General features: G+C 45.1%; 1 protein-coding gene across 1 annotated transcript; it reads right to left on the bottom strand.

Annotated features, from left to right (window-relative positions):
- Positions 1-79: 79 nt before the first annotated feature.
- Positions 80-2974, bottom strand: LOC129817584 (akirin-2-like). The gene is made up of 5 exons (XM_055872986.1): positions 2446-2974; positions 1610-1753; positions 1240-1389; positions 1079-1150; positions 80-945 (listed from the first exon to the last, which is right to left on the bottom strand). Exons 1-5 carry the CDS (start codon positions 2621-2623, stop codon positions 935-937), a joined length of 555 nt encoding a protein of 184 aa, XP_055728961.1. The 5' UTR covers positions 2624-2974; the 3' UTR covers positions 80-934.
- Positions 2975-19832: the final 16858 nt, after the last annotated feature.

The following is a 19832-nucleotide window of genomic DNA, read 5'->3' as shown; positions in this document are numbered from 1 at the left end:
AATGTTACTGAACTATTATGCATTGCCAGATGTCAACTACATTTTTTCTTATGAAAAATACCACAATGTCAAACCAGAACACCCTTTAATGTATAGCTTTTATTATTTTGCTTTTCCCAACCCAAGTCCATTAATCTACATAGCGAATTAAAAGATAAGTAAATGGAACAAAAGTCAAGCAAAACTACATAATGTACATAGGTCATTTACCAGTACAATCTAACCACAACTGATAAAAGGCCAGGATGTCCTCTTCTGGAGTCTAGGCCAGAAGCTTCCTTAGTTTATCCACTATTTTGTAGTGACCACCACCCCCTGCAAAGATGCATGTTGATTTGCTAAAAAATGTGGCATCTTTGCAACAAACATATTTATGGAACAAAAACTGTGGCAGAAGAGTCATAGCCTGTGCCAGTCTGTTTGGGCTATAATGCCAACTTGTTATTCATTGTCTGTGCTTGACAAGGCTAGCAGAGCTGGGAATGGCAGGTCACTAACAAAGGCATCAGAAAAAACCCTGAATAAATATCAATACAGCAATGAAAACAACAGAGGCCACTAGTAGAGTAATAGGTAGCTGAGGTCCATATATGCGTTGCCAGGAGCAGGCCAAGGCTTCATCCAAAATTGCACCCTATTCCCTCTATAGTGCACTAATTTTGACGAGAGCCATATGGGCACTAATCAAAAGTAGTGCACTATACAGGAAATAGTGTGCCATCTGGGACACATCCCAAATTCCAGACGAAGAGAACGTAGTTGCCACTGACAGAAGTTTGAGGCAGCCTGTGGCCACAGGGGAGATATGGCACTGCTACAAGTTCAACTAGACCCACTGAGTCTCTGGAGAATACAGTTGGCAGAGAATCAGCTGGGGAGTTTTCAGCAATAATAAAATGGGGAAACTGGTATTCCATCAAACATGGGGTTTCACTCAGGAAACATCTGGAGAGGGAGAGAAAGCAGCTATAAATACAGATTAATGGAAACGAAGGTCAACATTCAGCATGGTACAGAATTGATAGGGGTGTTTATCAAGGGGGAGGCATGTCGCTGATAAAATACGTTTGTTACTCACAGCTAGCAGGTTGCTCTCCAAATCGCCGCATTAGCTGATCGTGAGTGAACTTAACGAAAGCATCATATTGCTCTGCAAAAAGAGCAAAAGGTCAGACAAATGGATTGCGCAATATATTCTTCTGCAGAAAACAAGTCACAGAAACAGTTTCTCTGACATACCTGCTAGTTTTGTTGTCAATATCTCATCATAATCTTCCCTTATCTTCTCCTCTCGTTCTTTAAGCAGTCGTTCACAGATCATCCCAACCTGTCTCAAGGTAAACAGAGGCTGCTCTTTTCTAGGTGGGGAGACAGCACCAGAGGACGTACCTGTATGGCGAATGAGAGTATATTATCAGGGAGCGTTCTCAAAACCACTTACCCTGAAATAATTCTGACATTAAATGACGCCAAGAGGCATACAACTGCAAGCTAACAAAAGGGATAGACATTGTTGTGGGACAACCAATGGTATCCAGTTGATGAAGACCCTAAGACATGTCTTCATTCTTACTGATGTCCTTCCTGAGTAAAAGCAGACTGGACATACCTGGCAGACTGGATCCACTAAGGATGGAGCTATGCGGTTGTGACTCCAGGGGACAACAGACCTCTGTCTGCTGAATGCTGTTCTCCAGGTGCCTTCGCTTCTGCATCCGTTTGTACTCTTGTTTGATATTGTGCAGGATTTGCTCTAGATTGGAGAACAAGGGCAAGATTTGGTTAGGGCAAGTTAAACAATTATTCCAAATATCATTTGCACAACATACTCTAGTAATATACATTGTTAGTGTAGTTATACTTCAAGTAACTAACCACAATATGACCTTAATTTGAGAAGAGAAGCAATAAAACTTTAGTTAGCCACTTCCCTAGCAAATGAGAACCCCATCCCAAGCCCTCCCGAGGCAGTTCCTGTGCACAGCCATTTGAAACAAGGGGTGTGCCAATCCTAGCCATGTTACAGTATTATAATGACAAAATATGGTAACATGGCATCATCCTATGTTGCTGGTAAAGTGTTTCAGCTAAATGTAAAATGATGCTCATTTAAAATATCTAACTAGGCTAACGTTAGCTACAGTAGTTAGCTTAGTTTGTTGGTTGAAGGTTTATGACCGACCTAGCTGCCATGCTAGGTGGCTAGCTAGCAAACAGTTATGGACAGTTAGTATGTCTGTCGCAACCACAAGCTAGCCAACAACACATACAAAGTGTTTACAAGCTTATCAGTAGGTAAGTTACTAGTTGTAACGTTGAGCCAATTGAGTTTTCCAAGCCAGCTAACGATTTGTCAGTTAACTTCACACGAAGGTTCCCTTAACACATTTCATGAATAAATTCCCATGCATGCCTCAAATCTAGTAGCTATGAAATGTTGCTAACCGGTTGTGAGTCTGGACGACACTTCTCCAAATGGCGAGGGCTCCATACGCAGATATTTCTGGGGTGATGAGGTGTAAGCGGCTGGAGACATTGGGGCGCATCTCCTCCTTTTGGGGGACGCCTGGTTAATCAATGGATCGAAATCCATAGTCCTTTTCAAAGTAGCCCCACAAGCCATTCCGTCTACAATATCTTCTCGCTATAAAAACGAGAAAGCTGTGGTTTTCGCTATCAGAGGGCACAACAACCAGAGTTCCAGTGACTGGGCCGTTCTTTTCCGACTAACGTTACCTCAAGGAAAATTCAGGTTAGAAACAAATGGCGTTGTTGTTTCGCCTCTGAGTCTTAATTGCATCCAAATCGCAGACCCTGTAATGGCCGAATGTTAGTTGAAATGAATTTAGTCAATCCTTTTAGGTGAATTATTATATACAACCAGATGATAGTAGATTTCGGACACGTATTTCCTTCTGCCAGTGTCGTTGACAAATTCGTTCCTTGATGACAACCAACATGGCGTCAAATTCTGAGCCAATGGGCATGCGCAATTAACGATTGTTGTGCTGGTATATGTAGTGTATTTGCCATACAGTTTTCATTCGTTCATATCCAATAGTTGGGCTTTTGCACTACATTCCCCACAAACCATGAATACCAAAAGCACCAACCAAATTTAAATTCTCCAGTACGTTCAAACGATTTGAAGAAGTTGAATAAAGCTATTACTTAATCACTAACCAAGAACAGAACGTTTGAAAAGGTGTCCTCCGGTCATTGTAAAGGATGGTCTCATTTCTGAATGTGCAAATCGGATTCAACTTAATTTTATTGTTCTTGTAAATAACAGTTGTGGTAGACCTATTCTCGATTGTTCAGGGCCCAGTTTCCCGATAGTGATGTAGTTTAGGTTTACAAGTGTTTTAAAGATGCATCTTCACTACAACTGCCGAAGATCCCAAAACACCATAAACGGTCTCTAAAGGCTTCGGTTAGGCTGGGCCACCCAATTAGACCACAATCAAGTAGGGCCGCTAGAGCAAATCAGTTGGATGGGCCTTTGATTTCCATAGGTGGACACATTTTTTCACGAGACCCCGGGTGTTAATATTAAAGACCATAGGCAGATCGTGAGTTTCAAGTTTGTGGAAGCTTACAATTTATCCTACTATTTTTACGTGTCAATTATGATTGTTGTTATATGCGCATTTTCGTGGAACAGTTTAATTTCAATAACAACGTTTTTGTTTATCCTGATAAGTGAGGGTTCTTTCAATCACATAGAATCATAAAACACGGGACGAGATGTTAAAACTGTCCATTGTGCCAATAGATGGTATGCACTCACATGAGATTTGCCGTGATGTTGACAGAGTGGCATGGGAGGTTTATTTCTTAGACTGGGTTAAGATGTCAATTTTGGGACACATCCTCAGTAGTGTGCCTTCGAATCAGTGGGTGTTTCGGCCTTTAATCACTAAACACCCTCATCAAAGGTGGCCAGCTAAAGGGTGATCAAGCCTTAGCTTGTGTCCCATGCCCAATTAAGATTTCCCACGGGACTATGCAAGGCAGGGGCGTCCTCTTCCCTGAAACAGCCCTACAGCTGACCGCATACCTCATATGCCCTCCTCAAGTTGGAGGGATCTGAATTAGGTTCTCAGGTGGGGGTGGGGGGTCATGAAGTTATAGCCCAGCAAGGGTCCTTCCGTTTGATCCAGATCCACTGGCTGCCTCTTTCAGCTGCTTAAGAAACTGCTCTTACGGTCTGCCGCAGAGCCTGTCCATGGATTCCAAGTTCTTTCAGCAACCTGATGGTGGAAGAAGCCACAAATCCTCTGCATCCCACTTCAACTGGCCAGACTTTTGCATTCCAGCCAGGCTGAGTTGCGTCTGCTGCCAACTCTGTGTAATGCAGTTTCTTACGCTCGTAGGCCTCTTCAACAGAGTTTTCCCACGGGACTGTGAGCTTTATGATGTACACAGCCTTTCGTGAAGGGGACCAGAGTACCATGTCTGGCCTAAGGTTGGTAGAAGCAATCTCAGGTGGAAAAATGAGTTGCTGGCCAATATCGACAAGCATCTTCCAGTCCCGGGCCATGCCTAGGTGTCCAGTTTCTGGCCTTGTAGGAGGATGCTTGGGCCTTTTCTGTCCCTCCCGGATGAATGTTGTTGTTTTGACGGGATTGCTTGTTTTTGGAGGTAATGAATTGGTTGCACTCCTATTGGTCTCAAGTGCTGCAGCCAGGCTCTTGAGACCCTGATTGTGCCTCCAGGTGTAGTGGCCTTGTGAGAGGCTGGTCTTGCAACCTGTCACTATATGCCTGAGAGTCGCTGGAGCTGGGCAGAGGGGGCAGGTCGGGTCCTCGCCATACCATTGATGTAGGTTTTTTGGTGATGGAAGCACATCATAAACAGCTCTTATGGTGAAGCTGATGTTGCTTGCCTCCATTTGCCAAAGCTCACTCCAGTTGATCTTTCTCCTCTCCAAGCCTTCCCACCGCGTCCATTGCCCTTGTTTAGCAAGAGAGACAGCCTTTGCACTTCTTGCAGTTTCCTCCTGTCTGCGCACCAGCTTCCTGCGTTCAGATGTTGTTGCCTTATGGAACGTTGGTTTGCTTGCTGCCAGGCCAAAGCCTCCTCTTCCATGCTGGATATTCCCCACAATGTCTTGGTGTCTCAGGGCTGATGTTGCTTGCTGCACAGCCTTGGATGATGTCCATTTCCGTCCAGTTTGTAGGGGAGGTGCAGCCTTGCTAATGGTCTGGTCTTTGGAGTCCTTCAATGTCATCTGAAGTCTTACTTTAGAGCACTTGTACTCCTCCGTTAGACTTGTAAGAGGTAGTTCAAGGACCCCTTTGCCATAGAGGCCGATGTTACTCAGGCATCGTGGGACACCCAGCCATTTCTTCACGTATGAGGTAATGGTTCGCTCCATCTTATCCACTGTTGTTATTGGGACCTCATAGACGGTGAGTGGCCACATTACCCAGGGGAGAAGTCCAAACTGTAGGCACCAAAGCTTGAGCTTCCCAGGCAGTAGGGTCTTGTTGATGTTCTCAAGACCGTCAGCGATGTCCTGTCTTACTTGCTGCACTTGATCTTTATCCCGGAAGCTTTCGTTGTACCATCTACCCATATATCTCTACTCTGCCTGTCTGCACCCCTTTCTATCTGTCTTGACTTGAGCTGTCCCTAGCGAACTTGCAACATTGTATCAATTAGCCTATTCAGGGTTTCCAGCACCAGTGAGCTCAGGACAGACTGCTGCTTTTATGAAGTTTCCACTGGATATATGGAATCATCAGATCATGATATTTTATTATTTCACACCAGAGGTTTGGTGATTATCGAGGCTGGGAGTGTTGGAAAGATTTTTCAAATATTGAGGAACTATCATTCGCAATGAATGTAAAAACAAAACAGACTTCGTTGACTTACTGTGTGAGGTGAAAAATAAACTACTGAGAAATTAAGCTTATTAGTGATGGATGTGGTGAGTTATGAAAATCAAAAATCAGACATTGCCAAATTGGCACTTTCCTACTTTTGAACTCAGCATGCCAGTTAGGCCTACTTCTGTGCGTTTAACAGAAATGAATGTTGGCAAATGGCGGGGGGTTAACTGTACATTTACTAGGCCTACTGGTGACATGCAATGGGTAATTGCTAAAAAAAGAAACGGTCAAAGGGCAAACATTCACATAATGAAACCATGAATGTGCAATAATTTGCGGGAGACATCTGAGCGCATTCTGGAGAGCTGAGTACATATTCTGGAGATAAACCCATTACTTCGCCACACATCCCTCCCCTTCTTCTTTTGCAACCTTTTAAGTTTTACTTCTGACACATCTTCACACATATTTTAGATGCTTATCACTGACAGCCGCAACTCAATCAGCTAGACCTATTGCTACGCAATCATTTTAGCCAATGCAATATCAATTTGGCATTGTTTGCTACAGACATAGACTTTGGGATAAACTTGTCCATAGAAGACTGCGTTGCTGTGGGTCGCGGAGTAGGCCTACTTGACTGAGTGGATACATCTCCACGTGTGGAGGTGCTGGCTCCACCACTATCACTAGCAGGTCCGTTAGTTTCTCGAAGCTCCGCTCAAGCTAGCTTCAAAAATGGGTGCACAGTTCGCATTTGCCGGTGTAGGTTGTGCGTAGAACCGGCTTTATATGAGATTTTGTTTTGGCAAATTATACATTGTGCTCTAACATTGTCTACATTATTGAAATGCATCCAAATGCTACTGTGCTTCCGACTAATTTTCCAGCGGTTGTTTTCACAGCTGTCTTTCCTCACTCTCCTCGGCTGCTAAGTGTGTGACTGAGTGATTTGGCTCAGCCCTCCCTCACGCATTGACATTGCGTTTCTAATTGACAGGAACAGGTAAGACTGTTAGTCTGAGCAGACAGTCAGAACGAATGTGTGTGCGCTTGAGCATTTATGGCTATATTGTAATGACCTGCCTAGATCATAAAGGAACAATTGTCCAGACAGAGGGTTGAGTTTACGAATTGACGGTTTATTAACCCAACTTTACACAGGCTACTGTTTGGCCGTAGCCCACAAACCAACCGTGACCTTCTCTTGTGAAGTCCAGACGTAAGAGAAAGAACAATGGCTAAACCTGGTCTTAAAACCAATGCTCCATCCCCTGCCCAGCCCCCCTAACACGCCACTCCGCCAACCACCAGGATGCCCGGCATCAGAACATTCTAGGCATTCCCGTGATTGGCAGATAGCAGGTTGATTGACATGTCGGACCCCGGGAACACTGGGTAACATAACACACAGCTGTCTGTGCGGGTCGCTACAATATTATTTTATTTCTTCTTTCGTTCTTTGAATTAGTTAATTATATTAATTTAAATTGTTTGATTATTCATATATAATTTTTGAAATATTTTTATAAATAGATTTGGCTCTACTCATATGCGAGCCGGCTCCCAACGTTCACCTACAAGAGCCGGCTCTAGTTGGTTGCGAGATACAGAAGAATAAGAATAACATACAGAAGAAGAATAGATAATATTTCCATAGCTCCACGAGCTTTTTTCGCGATTGGCGAAAGCATCATATTTGTAGTAAATTTTAAGGTTTAGCACCGGGTTTGGGTTTCCTGAACAGCTTTTACGAAAGTTGAGTCGATGTGTAAGTTAACGTTAGACCTTTGGCTCCATTAACAGACTGTTAATCAGATAAAATAGATCGGTTCCCAATTTAGCCTAACATTATGTTTACATCTGTGCTAGTAATAAACGCATATATAGTGCAGTGTTGTAAGTTACAGTATACCAATGTTTAGGTAATGTGGGGTAACTACTAGGCTACAGCTGTCAGTGTTCAGCAAGTTAACATTCAGCAATTTGAAATCCATTAACTCAGTTAGATTTTCGTACTTGAACTCAAAACGAACAACTGTTATTATCAATCTGTTAACGTTACTCAAAAGATGACCACAATTTGCAGATAGCATGTTTGCTATCGTAAAGGTGTAAGAAATTATTGCTAGCTAAGTTACTTACTGCAGAGTAGGGCTAACGTTAGCTATGATCTGACTTGTAACTTAGGCTGGTAGTTGATTTTAAGGTCCAGTTATGATAAGGGTGATTTGTAATTAAGATTGAGATTGGACAAAAATGTGGGTAATTGGATGCTTAGATGTAACCATAGACTGTCTTATTTTTGCATAGGGTCAATTAAACATGAAAAGAAAGTGAGAGATATCAGACCTCTTTTTAAAGAAGCACAAACAGGCAAATCAGGTGCAAACAGACCCCAGCCCTTGCATCACTACTGAACCCCAGAGCAGCTCCCTACCTGAGTGTGGTCAGACTTCACAAGGACCCAGTCTACCACCACCAGGTCAGAGCATCTACCAGACAGTCAGTCACATGCCTAGTTCAGAATGTAAGTTTAGCTTCAGTTTGTAATATGTGATTTTGTCAGATTAAGCCTCACTTTAAAATGATGGTTGTTGATTCATGTGTGTTCTTGTTTTGATGGCTGTGCCATTTTTATTATACACTAATGGTTATTGTGTTATTTTAATGTAATTGATGTATCAAGGGATGACACAGACAACTCTGACTCTGAGCAAGACAGTGAGCCAGAGCTGCCAGGAGATGTCATCGAGCCCCTCGCAACTGCATCAAGCACCAGATATGCTGTACCAGAAGGACCCAATTGTAGGCCAGGCCTATACTTTAAACTACACATTTTAGTTAGCAGCTGTTAGTATCTAATCTTGATTATTAATAATTAAGATTATTGACTAATCTTAATTTTGCCGTTCCATAGAGATATTACACATTATTTAACGTGTATTTCAGACATTTCCAGATCCAGAGAAGAGGGTCCTGTACAGTCGTGTTTGAAAACATTTCCCAGAACTCAGCATGGTACTAGGAAAAGGGCTTTCAACAGCTCCTGGTATAAGGACAATTCATGGCTTGAATATTCTGTAAGTCAAGATTCGACTTATTGTTTTGCCTGTAGGCATTTGTCTCTGCCCAATACACGTGAATCAGCCTTCACATCACAGTCAGGTTTTTGTAACTGGAAAAAGGTGCCGTTTAAAGATTCTGGGTTGCTATGTATGTATGCTTGGAATCAGCATAAAAGGGCTATTGACAGCAACTCAATGTTAGATGTCATAAATAAGGACCGGAAAAAGAAAGTGGAGGAAAACTGTACCTACATTAAAACAATTGGAGATGTGCTCCTATTAACTGCCACTCAAAATATAGCGCAGAGAGGTCATCGAGAGTCTGACGACTTTCACAACAAGGGTCATTTTTTTGACCATCTTAGAAGAAATAGCAAAGCATGACCCTCTCATAGAGAAAAGGATGAATGCATGTGTCAATGCTAAGTACACAAGACACCAAATCCAGAACGAAGTTCTTGAGGGCTTAGCTGAGATGGTACAAAGTGAAATAATAAGATAAGTAAAAAGAAAGTGAAGTTTAGTGTAATTGCAGATGAAACCAAAGATTTAAAGAAAAAAGAACAAACGTCTTTAGTTGTGAGGTACTATTACAACGGGGCCATCCACGAAAGCTTTTTTCACTTTCAGTCAGCTGAAAGCTTAGATGCAGCAGGTCTCACAAAAATGATAATTGATTGCCTTGAAAAACATGGTCTGGATGTCATCGTCGTGTGTATAGGTGGCAGGGAAGTCAGGCGCAGGAGAGTAAAACGAAGTGTAAATGGAGACTTTTAATAAATGTCCACATGACATGCTCCAAACACGAGAATATACATACATCAAATAAACATGGGTACGAGGACCCGTCGCGCACCTATACACCAAGAATAAACACTTGACATAAAACAATCTCTGACAAACACATGAGGGGAAACAGAGGGTTAAATACACAACAGGTAATGAATGGGATTGACAACAGGTGTGTGGGTAGACAAGACAAAACCAATGAAAAATGGATCGATGATGGCTAGAAGGCCGGTGACGTCGACCGCCGAACACCGCCCGAACAAGGAGAGGCAACGACTTCGGCAGAAGTCGTGACATTACCCCCCCCCCCCCGACGCGCGGCTCCAGCAGCGCGTCGACACCGGCCTCAGGGACGACCCGGAGGGCGAGGTGCAGGGCGATCCGGATGGAGGCGGTGGAATTCTTTTAACATGGAAGGATCTAAAACGTCCTCCACCGGAACCCAGCATCTCTCCTCCGGCCCGTACCCCTCCCAGTCCACGAGGTACTGAAGGCCCCTCGCCCGACGTCTCGAATCCAAAATGGATCGAACAGAGTACGCCGGGACCCCCTCGATGTCTAGAGGAGGTGGAGGAACTTCACGTACTTCAGCCTCCTGGAGCGGGCCAGCCACCACCGGCCTGAGGAGAGACACATGGAACGAGGGGTTAATACGGTAATTAGTGGGCAGTTGTAACCTATAACATACCTCGTTCACTCTCCTCAGGACTTTAAACGGCCCCACAAACCGCGGACACAGCTTCCGGCAGAGCAGGCGGAGGGGCAGGTTTCGGGTCGAGAGCCAGACCCTGTCTCCTGGTACGAACACCGGGCCTCACTGCGGCGACGGTCTGCGCCAATTTTCTGGCGCTTTATGGCACGCTGAAGGTGGACGTGGGCTGCCTCCCAGGTTTCCTCAGCGTGCCGAAACCAATTGTCCACCGCAGGAGCTTCGGTCTGACTCTGATGCCAAGGAGCCAGAACCGGCTGATACCCTAATACACATTGAAAAGGGGTAAGGTTAGTGGAGGAGTGATGTAGCGAGTTCTGGGCCATCTCTGCTCAGGGCACGAACTTCGCCCACTCCCCCGGCCGGTCCTGGCAATAGGACCGCAGAAACCTGCCCACATCCTGGTTAACTCTCTCCACCTGCCCATTACTCTCGGGGTGAAAACCTGAGGTAAGACTAACCGAGATCCCCAGACGTTCCATGAACGCCTTCCAGACCCTTGACGTGAACTGGGGACCCCGATCAGACACTATATCCTCAGGCACCCCATAGTGCCGGAAAACATGTGTAAACAGGGCCTCTGCAGTTTGTAAGGCCGTAGGGAGACCGGGCAAAGGGAGAAGACGACAGGACTTAGAGAACCGATCCACAACGACCAGGATCGTGGTGTAACCCTGTGAAGGTGGAAGATCAGTCAAAAAATCCACTGACAGGTGCGACCACGGCCGTTGAGGAACGGGTAAAGGTAGAAGCTTACCTCTAGGCAGGTGTCTAGGAGCCTTGCACTGGGCGCACACCGAACAGGAGGAAACATAAATCCTCACGTCCTTAGCTAAAGTGGGCCACCAGTACCTCCCATCAAGACAGCGCATCGTCCGACCTATCCCAGGATGACCAGAGGAGGGTGATGTGTGAGCCCAATAAAGCAATCGGTCGCGGACAGCAGACGGAACGTACAGACGACCAGCTGGACACGCAGGAGGAGAGGGCTCTGCACGTGACGCCCGCTCAATGTCCGCGTCCAGCTCCCACACTACTGGCGCCACCAAACACGACTCTGGGAGTATGGGAGTGGGATCCATGGGCCGCTCCTCTGTGTCATACAGCCGAGACAATGCCTTGACGTTCTGGGAGCCTGGTCTGTAAGTAAGCGTAAACACAAAACGAGTGAAAAACATGGCCCACCTTGCCTGGCGAGGATTTAGTCTCTTCGCCTGCCGGATGTACTCCAGATTGCGGTGGTCAGTCCAGATGAGAAAAGGGTGATTAGACCCCTCAAGCCAATGCCTCCACACCTTCAAGGCTTTTACGACAGCTAACAGCTCTCGGTCCCCCACATCATAGTTTCGCTCCGCCGGGCTGAGCTTCTTCGAAAAGAAAGCACAGGGGCGAAGCTTCAGTGGCACACCCGAACGCTGAGAGAGCACTGCTCCTATCCCAGCTTCGGATGCGTCCACCTCTACTATGAATGGCAAAGAGGGATCCGGATGAGCCAACACAGGCGCCGAGGTAAACAGAGCCTTCAGTTGTCCAAAAGCCCTATTCGCCTCGGCCGACCACTGCAAGCGCACCGGTCCCCCCTTTAGCAGTGAGGTCAGGTTGCAGCTCCCATTACCAAAACCCTGGATAAATCTCCGGTAGTAATTGGCAAACCCTAAAAAACGCTGCACCTCCTTTACCGTGGTTGGAGTCGGCCAATTACGCACGGCTGTAATGCGGTCGCTCTCCATTTCCACTCCTGAAGTGGAAATCTGATGCCCTAGGAAGGAGATGGATTGTTGGAAGAACAAGCATTTCTCAGCCTTGACATATAGATCATGCTCCAACATGCGACCAAGCACCCTGCGCACCAGGGACACATGCTCGGCGCGTGTAGCGGAGTATATCAAAATATAATCGATATACACCACTACACCCTGCCCGTGCAGGTCCCTGAAGATCTCATCTACAAATGATTGGAAGACTGATGGAGCATTCATCAACCCATATGGCATGACCAGGTACTCATAATGACCTGAGGTGGTGCTAAATGCCGTCTTCCACTCATCACCCCTCCTAATACGCACCAGATTGTACGCACCCCTGAGATCCAATTTTGTGAAGAAGCGGGCCCCGCGCATTGACTCCATTACTGTATTGATCAAAGGTAGCGGGTAACTATATTTTACCGTGATTTTATTAAGATCTCGATAATCAATGCACGGGCGTAAACCGCCATCCTTCTTCTTCACAAAAAAGAAACTCGAAGAGGCGGGTGAAATGGATGGCTGAATGAACCCCTGACGCAGGGATTCAGAGATATATGTATCCATAGCTACTGTCTCCGCTTGCGACAGGGGATACACGTGACTCCTGGGATATGCAGCATCTACCAGGAGATCTATCGCACAATCCCCCTGTCGATGGGGTGGTAATTGAGTCGCCTTCTTTTTACAGAAGGCGAGTGCCAAATCGGCATATTCTGGGGGAATGCGCACGGTGGAGACCTGGTCTGGACTTTCCACCGTAGTAGCACCAACGGAAACCCCTACACACCTACCTGAGCACTCTCGCGACCACCCCGTGAGAGCCCTCTGTGGCCAAGAAACAGTGGGGTTATGATAAGTTAACCAGGGTAGGCTTAGCACCACAGAATACGCAGGGGAATCAATAAGGAAAAGGCTAATCTTCTCCTTGTGACCCTCCTGCGTTATCATAGACAAAGGTGCGGTGACCTCCCTGATAAACCCTGACCCTATTGGTCGACTATCTAAGGCATGAATAGGGAAAGGCATATCCACAGAAACAATAGGAATCCCTAAACTATGAGCTAAATTTTTATTAATGAAATTCCCAGCCGCGCCTGAATCTACTAGCGCCTTATACTGGGAATGCAGGGAAAAATCCGGAAAAGTGACAGAGACAAACATAAGTGCAGCAGAGGGCTCTGGATGAGTATGGTGCCTACTCACCTGGGGTGATGCCAGAGTGCCCTGCCTGCCTTCTCTATTCCCAGAGGAACCAACCCGGCACCGATCAGCAGTGTGATCTCTGCGATCATAGATGTTGCTCGAGCGGGTACCCCCTCCGGTCTCCCTGCGCACCATCCCTCCCAATTCCATAGGTTCGGGAGAGAGAGTGCGGGAGGATGGAACAACCAGACCCCGATCTAGACGTCCCCGAGTAGCCAGCATGTTGTCCAGCCTGATGGACATATCCACCAGCTGGTCGAAGTTGAGGGTGGTGTCTCTACAGGCCAGCTCCCGACGGACGTCCTCGCGTAGACTACAATGGTAGTGGTCGATCAGGGCCCTGTCGCTCCATCCAGCGCTGGCAGCCAAAGTCCTAAACTCTAAAGCGAACTCCTGAGCACTCCTCGTCCCCTGCCTCAGATGATAGAGGAGCTCACCCGCTGCTCTGCCTTCGGATGGGTGGTCGAATACCTTCCGGAAATGGCAGATGAACTCCTCAAAATGGTCCAACGCCGTATCCTCTCCACACACAGCGTTGGCCCACTCCAGGGCTTTCCCGGTGAGGCATGAGACGAGGGCGGAACTTTTCTCACGGTCTGATGGTACTGGAGAGACTGTGGCCAGATACAAGTTCAGTTTTAGGAGAAAACCCTGGCAGCTGGCAGTATCTCCATTGTATCCCGTGGTTAGGGATAAATGGATCCTGTTCTGTTCAGGAGGAGGAAAAGCGTTCAAAGGAATTCCAGGTGGTGGTGGTGGAGGTGCTGGAAAAGCTCCATGTCTCTCCCAGCGGTCCATATTCTGGACAATGCGATCCATGGCAGCGCTCAGACTGTCAATCTCCTCCGCTTGTTCCATGACGCGTTCCTCTACCTCCATTAGCGAAATGCCTCCTCCTGCTGACTTCATTTTTAGGGTCAGAGATTCTGTCATCGTCGTGTGTATAGGTGGCGGGGAAGTCAAGCGCAGGAGAGTAAAACGAAGTGTAAATGGAGACTTTTAATAAATGTCCACATGACATGCTCCAAACACGAGAATATACATACATCAAATAAACATGGTACGAGGACCCGTCGCGCACCTATACACCAAGAATAAACACTTGACATAAAACAATCTCTGACAAACACATGAGGGGAAACAGAGGGTTAAATACACAACAGGTAATGAATGGGATTGACAACAGGTGTGTGGGAAGACAAGACAAAACCAATGGAAAATTGATCGATGATGGCTAGAAGGCCGGTGACGTCGACCGCCGAACACCGCCCGGACAAGGAGAGGCAACGACTTCGGCAGAAGTCGTGACACTGGACTACAGAAATAATCTTGTGGGGCAAGGCTATGACGGTGCATCCGTCATGAGCGCAAAGCATTCTGGTGTGTGCACGGATTAAAAACAGTGCAAGATTTTCATTTTATGTGCACTGTAATGCACATTGTTTGATTTTGGTTCTTGTCGATGCTGTAAAATCAGTGTCTGAGGCAGTTAACTTTTCTGCTCTCCTGCAAAAGCTTTATAACTTTGTATCTGGCTCGTACTTGAAAATAGTGGTGATAGATCAGTGGCGGCAAGGGGCCTTCTTTCTCAGATAGATTTACATTTCATAGGGCTTTTGGTTACCTTTTGTAAAGTGCTTGATGATGCCAAATGTCATTCTGACATGCTCCCATCAAGCTCTCTTGACCTAGCAAGGGCTGTGGATCTAGTAGGTGCCCTTACAGACACATTACAGGACTACAGAAGTGAGGGTTACTTTGGAGAACTATGGAAAAAGGTTGAAGAGATGGCAAAGCACTGCAAAATAAGTATACAAACAGTGTGTAAAATACAGCCTAAAACAAGCTTAAGATTTTACAACTCATTGATGATGAGCACTGTAGGACAGAAAAATAGTGACCAAAGTGATGGTAAAAGTTGAGCTCTCTTTTTATCAGGTGCTTGACAGTCTCACAGCTGAGCTGCAGTGATGTTTTTCAAAGAATAATTGCGAGATAATGCAAGGGGTCCAGTCTCTCAACCCAAAGAGTACAAAATTCTTGAATGAGGAGCTTCTGTTTGCCTTTGCTCAGACCTTTGAGTCATATTTAGAGGACCTCAAACATGAGGTTCATCAAACCAAGCGGCTTCTTGATAGGAGAAAGAAAAGTGGAAGGGACAGACCGTCTACTCTCCTTGACTTTGTTGTGTTTCTAGAACCTTATAAAGAGGTCTTCCATGGGCTATTTCGACTTTGTAAGATTTCTGTTGTTACACCAGTCAGCAGTGCTTCTTGCGAGAGAAGCTTCTCAGCATTAAAACTGATTAAAACCTACCTTAGGACAACAATGGTTGATGACAGGTTAAGTCACCTCGGAATTCTCAGTGTTGAGTCAAGGAGGGCATGCTCCCTCAACATGGATAAGTTTGTGAAACATTTAGCCAGTTCTCACCAGAACCGCAGAAATATGCTGTTTTAAATCTACCTAGGATAATTTTTCCCTCTGGTCATGATTAAAACCTGCACTCTGTACTAACTAGTACACTGACATTCTAAAATGATAAATCCAAAGGGTATCATGTCACAGATTTAATTTGGTCTTGATTAGCCCAATTCCAAAACTGTTATTTGCTATTAGTAAACATAATATATATGAGCATTAAATATGATACTGTAATTTTGCAATATTGATGGGCACCAAAATTATTTTAATTTTCAAGTCCGTTTCTGATGGATACCTGGTATGTCAAATTGCAGTGTTTTTCTTTTTTTCTTTTTGTAAATGAACTATGGAATTTATGTAACACACAAATGCTATCTTATCTCCTTGGTGCTTGAGCTTTATTTTCTGAAAATATTTTGATGTTCAACACTTATAGACCCAGATTATATATTCATGAAAACAGTGACCCAAGTCTCTCCAGTATGTGACTACAGTACTGTGTGTGTGTGTGTGTGTGTGTGTGTGTGTGAGAGAGAAAGAAAGAAAGAAAGAAATTGAGCTGCAGTTCTGAGGTAGAGACACTGACTATTCATAGTATGTTAAAGAATTCTAGTGAAGTAACCTTTTTAGACCACACTATCTGCCACATTGAAGAACTCTGGGTTAAGTCAATTATCACTTCTACCTCTAATCAGCAATCATTCATGCTCCTTAGATGCCAGGTTAGGGTTACACACTCATTTTCTGTCATGGTCTATGGACCCCCTGAAGTAGCCTTGGCCACCCCATGTATAAAACTCTAGTTCCACCACTGCTCCCAAATAGGCATAGGCCAACACACTTGGGATTTGAAACAATCCACAGCTATGAAAAAAAAGCTAATGATCCCTGGTGAATTGTTTTGAAGGATTTTATTTAGACAGGAGTAATTATATAATTTTGGCGAAACATCAATTTACTTTAGGGGAGTCCAGCATTCTAACAGTGCACTGTGCACCCGCTAACTTTCCTATCCAATTCGCAAGAGGCTGAAACCATAGATCTGTATATAATGACGAGATACTCATGTCTCCTCCCTAATAATGGGATTCTTTGTCCAAAAAGCGGGAAGGCTGGCGACAATTTTAGGTCTGCATATTATGCCCATAGAGACGCATTGGGATTATTCTGGACAGTTTGGCGAAAGTGAGCCCTCTCGCTTGCTTCTTCCTCACTTCTGAAACTATTGCATGTCACCTGAGAAAGCATCTTCATGAGCAAAACAGCTACAACAGCCTTCACTCTTCTGGGAAGACTTTCCACTAGATTTTGGAACATTGCTGCGGGGAAATGCTTCTATTCAGCCACAAGAGCATTAGTGAGGTTGGGCACTGATGTTGAGCAATTAGGCCTGGCTCGCAGTCGACGTTCCAATTCATCCCAAAGGTGTTCGACGGGGTTGAGGTCAGGACTCTGTGCAGGCCAGTCAAGTTCTTCCACACCGATCTCGACAAACCATTTCTGTATTGATCTCACTTTGTGCACAGGGGCATTGTCATGCTGAAACAGAAAAGGGCCTTCCCCAAACTCTTGTCACAAAGTTGGAAGCACAGAATCATCTAGAATGTCATTGTATGCTGTAGCGTTAAGATTTATCCTCACTGGAACTAGGGGCCTAGCCCAAACCATGAAAAATAGCCCCAGACCATTATTCCTCCTCCACCAAACTTTACATTTGGCACTATGAGTTGGGGCAGGTAGCGTTCTCCTGGCATCCACCAGACCCAGATTCGACGTCGGACTGCCAGATGGTGAAGAGTGATTCATCACTCCAGAGAACCTTTACACCACTCCAGCCGACGCTTGGCATTGCGAATGGTGATCTTAGGCTTGTGTGCGGCTGTTTGGCCATGGAAACCTATTTCATGAAGCTCCCGACGAACAGTTCTTGTGCTGATGTTGCTTCTAGAGGCAGTTTGGAACTCGGTAGTAAGTGTTGCAACTGAGTACAGACAATTATTAAGCACTACGTGCTTCAGCACTCAGCGGTCCCGTTCTGTGAGCTTGTGTGACCTACCACTTTGCGGCTCAGCCGTTGTTGCTCCTAGACGTTTCCACTTTACAGGCCTTACAGTTGACTGGGGCAGCTCTAGCAGGGCAGAAATTTAACAAACTGACTTGTTGGAAGGGTGGCATCCCATGACGGTGCCACGTTGAAAGTCACTGAGCTCTTCAGTACAGGTCATTCTACTATCAATGTTTGTCTAAGGAGATTGCATGGTTCTGCTCAATTTTATACACCTGTCGGCAATGGATGTGGCTGAAATAGCCAAATCCATTAATTTGAATGGGTGTCCATATACTTTAGTATATATTGTGTATGTACATGAAGGCAGGGTAAAGTAACTAGGCTTCTTGGTCAAATAGCCCTTACACAGCCTGGAGGTGTGTTGGGTCATTGTCCTATTGAAAAACAAATGATAGTCCAACTAAGCCCAAACCAGATGGCGTATCGCTGCTGAATGCTGTGGTAGCCATGATGGTTAAGTGTGCCTTGAATTCTAAATAAATCACAGATAGTGTCACCAGCAAAGCACCCCCACACTGTAACACCTCCTCCTCATGCTTTACGGTGGGAAATACACATCCCGAGATCATCCGTTCACCCACTCTGCGTCTCACAAAGACACAGCGGTTGGAACCAAAAATCTCCAATTTGGACTCCAGACCAAAGGACAAATTTTCACCGGTCTATTGTCCATTGCTCGTGTTTCTTGGCCCAAGCAAGTCTCTTTTTCTTATTTGGGTCCTTTAGTAGTGGTTTGTTTGCAGCAATTCAACCATGAATGCTTGATTCATGCAGTCTCCTCTGAACAGTTGATGTTGAGACGTGTCTGTTACTTGAACTCTGTGAAGCATTTATTTGAGCTGCAAATTCTTAGGCTGGTAACTCTAATGAACCTATCCTCTGCATCAGAGGTAACTCTGGGTCTTCCATTCCTGTGGCGGTCCTCATGAGAGCCAGTTTTATCGTAGCGCTTGATGGTTTTTGCAACTGCATTTGAAGAAACTTTAAAAGTTCTTGAAATTTTCCATTTTGACTGACCTTCATGTCTTAAAGTAATGATGGACTGTCGTTTCTCTTTGCTTATTTGAGCTGTTCTTTCCATAATATGGACTTGGTCTTTTACCAAATAGCGCTATCTTCTGTATACCCACCCACCTTGTCACAACACGTCTGATTGGCTCAAATGCATTAAAAAGGAAAGATATTCCACAAATTAATTTTTAAGAACTCCCATTCGTATAATCTGCTTAGCATAGCATAGAGCAGGGGTACTCAACTCTTTACTCTACAAGTTCCAGAGCCTGCTGGTTTTCTGTTTTACCTGATAATGAATTGCATACACCTTGTGTCCCAGGTCTAAATCAGTCCCGTATTAGAGGGGAACAATTAAACAATGCAGCGGAACTGGTTTCGAGGTCCAGAGTTGAGTTTGAGGGGCATAAAGGCTCGATTGACCTCTTTACTGTATCTATCTTTGAACGACAACAAATACTAAGTTGAAGAATCCCTACTGTTGACCAATGACCGAGGAAGGGGACTGGACTTCGGCTCCGAATTTCGGCTTGCCTCAAGAAAAAAATATGTGTGCACGAACGTCTGACTTTTTTCCCTTCTGAAGACCAAGACATCACAAAATGTCATCATAATATACAGTGGGGCAAAAAAGTATTTAGTCAGCCACCAATTGTGCAAGTTCTCCCACTTAAAAAGATGAGAGAGGCCTGTAATTTTCATCATAGGTACACTTCAACTATGACAGACAAAATGAGGGGGAAAAATCCAGAAAATCACATTGTAGGATTTTTAATGAATTTATTTGCAAATTATGGTGGACAATAAGTAGGTCATTCACTAGGTCACTTCAGTGATTTTTGCAATTTGTTCCAGTCATTGGCAGCAGAGAACTGGAAGGAAAAGCAGCCAAAGAGGAATTGGCTTTGGGGATGACCAGTGAAATATACCTGCTGGAGCATGTGCTACAGGTGGGTGTTGCTATGGTGACCA

Source organism: Salvelinus fontinalis, chromosome 20 (genome assembly GCF_029448725.1).
Source record: "Salvelinus fontinalis isolate EN_2023a chromosome 20, ASM2944872v1, whole genome shotgun sequence".
Lineage (NCBI taxonomy): Eukaryota > Metazoa > Chordata > Actinopteri > Salmoniformes > Salmonidae > Salvelinus > Salvelinus fontinalis.
This window is presented reverse-complemented; position numbering and strand designations above follow the sequence as displayed.

What these genes read in the sequence shown, in the direction of transcription:
- LOC129817584 (XM_055872986.1), bottom strand. Translation starts at nt 2,623, where the DNA reads ATGGCTTGTGGGGCTACTTTGAAAAGGACTATGGATTTCGATCCATTG. An exon ending in TAGTGGATCCAGTCTGCCAG is followed by an intron (nt 1,390 to 1,609) that starts GTATGTCCAGTC and finishes TTCGCCATACAG; the next exon opens with GTACGTCCTCTGGTGCTGTC. An exon ending in ATTGACAACAAAACTAGCAG is followed by an intron (nt 1,151 to 1,239) that starts GTATGTCAGAGA and finishes CTCTTTTTGCAG; the next exon opens with AGCAATATGATGCTTTCGTT.